General features: G+C 42.2%; 1 protein-coding gene and 1 long non-coding RNA gene across 3 annotated transcripts in view; one reads left to right on the forward strand and one right to left on the reverse strand.

Annotated features, from left to right (window-relative positions):
• The window catches only part of Mark1 (microtubule affinity regulating kinase 1), a 100,978-nt gene that overhangs the window by 26,414 nt on the left and 70,047 nt on the right, over positions 1–4,517 (reverse strand). For both annotated transcript variants that reach the window (XM_021178001.1, XM_021178077.1), the window contains exon 6: positions 3,863–3,933. In XM_021178001.1, the coding sequence (XP_021033660.1) occupies positions 3,863–3,933 (71 nt within the window). The remainder of the gene's footprint in view (positions 1–3,862; positions 3,934–4,517) is intronic.
• Positions 1,223–4,517, forward strand: part of LOC110306172 — an 18,417-nt gene continuing 15,122 nt past the window's right edge. The window contains exon 1 of the long non-coding RNA XR_002379235.1: positions 1,223–1,383. This is a non-coding gene — a long non-coding RNA (uncharacterized LOC110306172). The remainder of the gene's footprint in view (positions 1,384–4,517) is intronic.

The raw sequence follows: 4,517 nt of genomic DNA on the forward strand, positions 1-4,517 counted from the left end.
TTTTATGCATGTGAGTACACTGTAGCTGTCTTCAGACACACACAAGGAAAGGGCATCGGATCCCATTACAGATGGTTGTAAGCTACCATGTGGGTGCTGGAACTGAACTCAGGACCTCTGGAAGAGCAGTCAGTGCTCTTAAGCACTGAGCCATCTCTCCAGACCCTCCTTTGTAGTTTAGAACAAGGGTTTACTACAAGGCTGGCACATAAACTAGCATCCAAGATGGCTGACTGGAGTTAAAGCAAAGTGATCTGGGATGACATCACATTTGCTTAAGTCCCTTAACTTATCAAGAACTAATCTGTCAAATATTTAACAACATCTCATATTTTCTGCTCAAATATAAAGAAATAGGGAAAAAGCTAACTCTCAAAAAGAAAACAAATAATCAAGAAATGAGATACAAGTTATCTTACACTTGCCCCCAGTTTCACTGGGCAAAGCACTGTGCAGTGCACATACATTCTGCAGCCATAGCCCTTAACTAGTGTGTAGGTCTCTGAGATAAAGGCCAGAGAGGGAAGTGCCCATCAATGGAAAGGCCTCAGATACAAGACCTCTACAGCAATCGGTAAGGAGCTACCCTGTATGTGTAATTATAACTGGTGCCTCAAAGGATGATCATTTTAGTGCGAGCTGCGGGGTCGGTTAAATGTGAATCCAGTGTGGATGCAGGTTAGCCATTCACAGATGGAGACAGAAGGGAGATTTCCGCAGTCTAACAGTGGCATGAAGTCCACTGTGTTACTAGAATGAAGGGAAGGATCCAAAGCACAGTGAAAGTGGCACTCCAGTGTTAGGAAGCTGTGTGTGTGTCAAAATGGCTCCATGACAAGACACGGATTTAAAAAACAAAACTACCAACACACAATGAATAACTACCTCAATGAAATTCATTTTAATCAAGTCAGTTTATTGAGTACCTGCTATGTGCTTGTTCCCAGGGGAGTGCAAACATGACCACTACAGAGCTTACCGCTTCATTAAGAGGGGAGAGTGAGTGACTGCCATCCAGGCAGAATCACAGAGGAGAGGTGCAGGGAAGTGAGGGGCTAGGGAAAGGATGACTGCCATCAGAAAGGCTTCTTGGGGAGGGGCCCTTGGCGGAGGGTATGCATGCCTGATGGACAGGAGCAACGGAGATTGTTGGCATGGGGGAACGGGGGTAAAGCGACGAGCTGTGTTAATGATGAGGGAGGATAATATTCATAGAGCTGACAGAATCCAGCTTTGGGAGACAGCTTGGTAGACGACTCTGGATTCTATAAGAACAAGCACTGACTGCACAGACACTAAATGTTTGGGGCAGCATGACCTCGCTGTGAGCATCTTCACACAGTATGAGTCCCTACACACAGCAGAACAGAACAGTCAACACTTGTAAGTTCTGGAGCATCTTGCTTCAAAGGGTTCTAAGAGTTGACTTTCGCTCTCTTATGTCTATATGTCACAAGACCAATCTGCGTGTAGAGTTTCCTGGATATACTCTATAGGTAACAGTGTTGTCTTGTATAGGCCACATACTTGTATGCTACAGTGTTCTGGCTACCAAGTGTGGCCAGAGACCATGAGTTCACACCCGACAGGATCATTTCTATATAACTAGTTTCTAGACATTTCTGGAATAAGACTCTTCCTGAGGTTTTGACAATGGACACTAACATAAGAGAATGCTGTATGAAGCACGTGTTCTTCCCACAGAGCATGACCTCGGAGCTAGTGTCCAACAGGGGCATTTGCAGTGTCACACACTTGCCAACAAGACACTGTGGCTTCTGGCTCATCACATGAGCCGTCATTCATAAACCCAAGTTTCATCTGGCCCACAGCAGACTCTGGCACCTGAGAACATCCTCACAAGCAGGATTCAGGAACGTCTCTATGACCCTTCCATTGTGGACCTGGAGAACAGGATTTATAAGCAGGCCTGCACTGACTCAGGCTCCACATGTGCTATGGAATAGCTTTGCAATGATTTATAAATTGGTCAGGAATTCTTCTTCTCTTAAGTAGTAGCCTTGACCTTTTAATCAATATTGTAATTTTAAAACTAAGATTTATTTTCCTTTTATATAAGTAGGTGTTTTGTCTGCATTTATGTCTGTGTGCTGCATGTGTACAATGCTCACAGAGGCCAGAAAGGGCATGGGGTCCCCTGGAACTAGAGGTTCAGATGCTTGTGAGCTACTATGTGGGTGCAGGGAATTAAACTGGGCCCTCTGGAAGCAGGAAGCACACTTTTACAGCTGATGCTGAGCCCACCTCTGCAGCCCCAATGCTATGGTGTGTGTGTGTGTGTGTGTGTGTGTGTGTTAAATCCTTTGTTCCCTGAGCCATGTCATAGGCCCCCCACCTACTATGGATAACTACAGGAATCTACCTGAATAACAGAGACTTATAAAACAAAGCCACTCCAATCACTTTGGAAGGTCAGGTCACAAAGTGAAGCAGGCTGTCTTCATTCTCAGTGATGAGGACTACTCAGTGAGTTAGCCCCCATGAAATGCTGCTCAGACTGTTTGCAGAATAGTTTCAACTACAGAATCGGTGTAGCATTCACAGATGAAGAGCTAAACTACTTTAAAATAGAAATTCTTAAACCCTTAAGGGCAAGTCTGGGAGATGATACATTGCTGAAGCTTTCTTCAGTATATTTTATGGACAATTCACAATTCATTAGTCATTTCTATATAATTTATAAAGTATACCTTATTTTTTTCAGCCTAGTTGTCCAACAACAGACCAATAGTTAATGAAAATTTGGTATATAAAAATATAATATTAATATTAAAATGATAACATTTACAAGGAAATGGATGTATAAAATTCACACAATCTAAGGAAACTGCACGTGTTCTCCCTCATGTTCTGGATCTATGTGTATATGTAATATATGCACATATGTAAACAAATGTACTTGTAGGCACACAGAGAAAAGAGAAGGAGAAAGGTGAGACATAGGAGATGAGAAAGACTTGGTGCAGGCACAGGACATGGGTCCTGAAGGAAACAAAGACAACCTTTTCTAGTTCTACCTGTGCCGGGAAGGCTTCGTTTTTGGATGTGGGTAAGTGCATAGAGATGTATTCGACAGTGACAGTGTGAACTGCTCGCAGTGTGACGCCTCGCAGCTTCAGTCCTGACGGGCTCCTCTAACTGTGCACAAGTTCACTGACATGAACAGACTTTGGTCCAGTAAACTTTGGTGTGCAATTTTTTTATATGCAAGTTTTTTTCCTAAAACAATTTTTATAGAAAGGAATCTCCTCCCCTCCGTTTGTCCTGTCTACAGTAAGTCAGGATGCTAACCTGGAAGTGTGAGCATCCGACCTCCGTCTCCTGCCACACTTGCCCTTTCCTCACTCACTCACACTCACTCACACACACACACACACACACACACACACACACACACACGGCTCAATGAAACTGACCATATTCTTTCTTGAGTGACTTTTAAAACGAACATATATTTACTCATAGGAGAGACTAGTACAGTGATGCACAGGACTTGATGCTGGCAGGACTTGGTAACAGCTCCTGGCTACGTACAGGACTGAGCACTTCTTCTCTGCCTCGGTCTGCTCTGAGATTTCAAGACTCAAAGGTAAACTCTGGGTCTAATGTATAAAACGTTACCATTCATTTTTATTTCAAAATAACCATGTGCAATTACTATTTTAAGGTGAAATTCTGGAAAAAAATGGGTTTCTGTTTTAGGAATTTTCCAGTCTTAAAAAGTGGACGGAAGAGTTTTTCTTTTAAAAAATCCCATATTCTCTCAAAGTTGTTTGTGATAGAACCCAGCGCACATCACTAAGAATGTCAGCCAAACGAAGTTGAGAAACACTTTCCATACCTGCCTGAATTTGGCACGGGCCTCTTTCTCTTTCATTCTTCCGTGGGCAACTAAGTAATCAAAGACTTCACCTGAATCAGAAAGGCAAAGCAGGCAGTAAATACACATTGATTTTGATTAACAATATATACAATGCCAAGTTTTGGCTTTTCTTTTCAAGAATCATTTGATCCACCATTTTCTGCTGTTCATACAAGTCACAAACTAACACAGAAATAGGAAAAGAATTACATGTGGAATTGAAAATCTGTAGCAATTTATGACTTATAAAAACTTTTTAAATAACCAAGAAAATGCGTTCTCTACTTCCAAAGTTACATGGAATAGTCAACTCTTTATTACACATTCTAATGAAGGGAAGCCACAGGGCAGGGCAAAGGCACATTTGGCTTTGATGTGCGGACTCCATTACACAGTAGTCACAAACATTCTCTTAAATTCCATCACACAGCCTGGTCCAACTCCATCCGTCCTTCCTTCCTGTACTATGAGTTGTTAAGTGTGTACCATGTGTACTATGAGTTGTTATGTGTGTACTATGAGTTGTTATGTGTGTACCATGTGTACCCTGAGTTATGTGTGTACTCTGTGTACTATGAGTTGTTATGTGTGCACTCTGTGTACTATGAGTTATGTGTGCACTCTGTGTACTATG

The sequence above is a fragment of the Mus caroli genome, chromosome 1 (genome assembly GCF_900094665.2).
Source record: "Mus caroli chromosome 1, CAROLI_EIJ_v1.1, whole genome shotgun sequence".
Classification (NCBI taxonomy): Eukaryota; Metazoa; Chordata; class Mammalia; order Rodentia; family Muridae; genus Mus; species Mus caroli.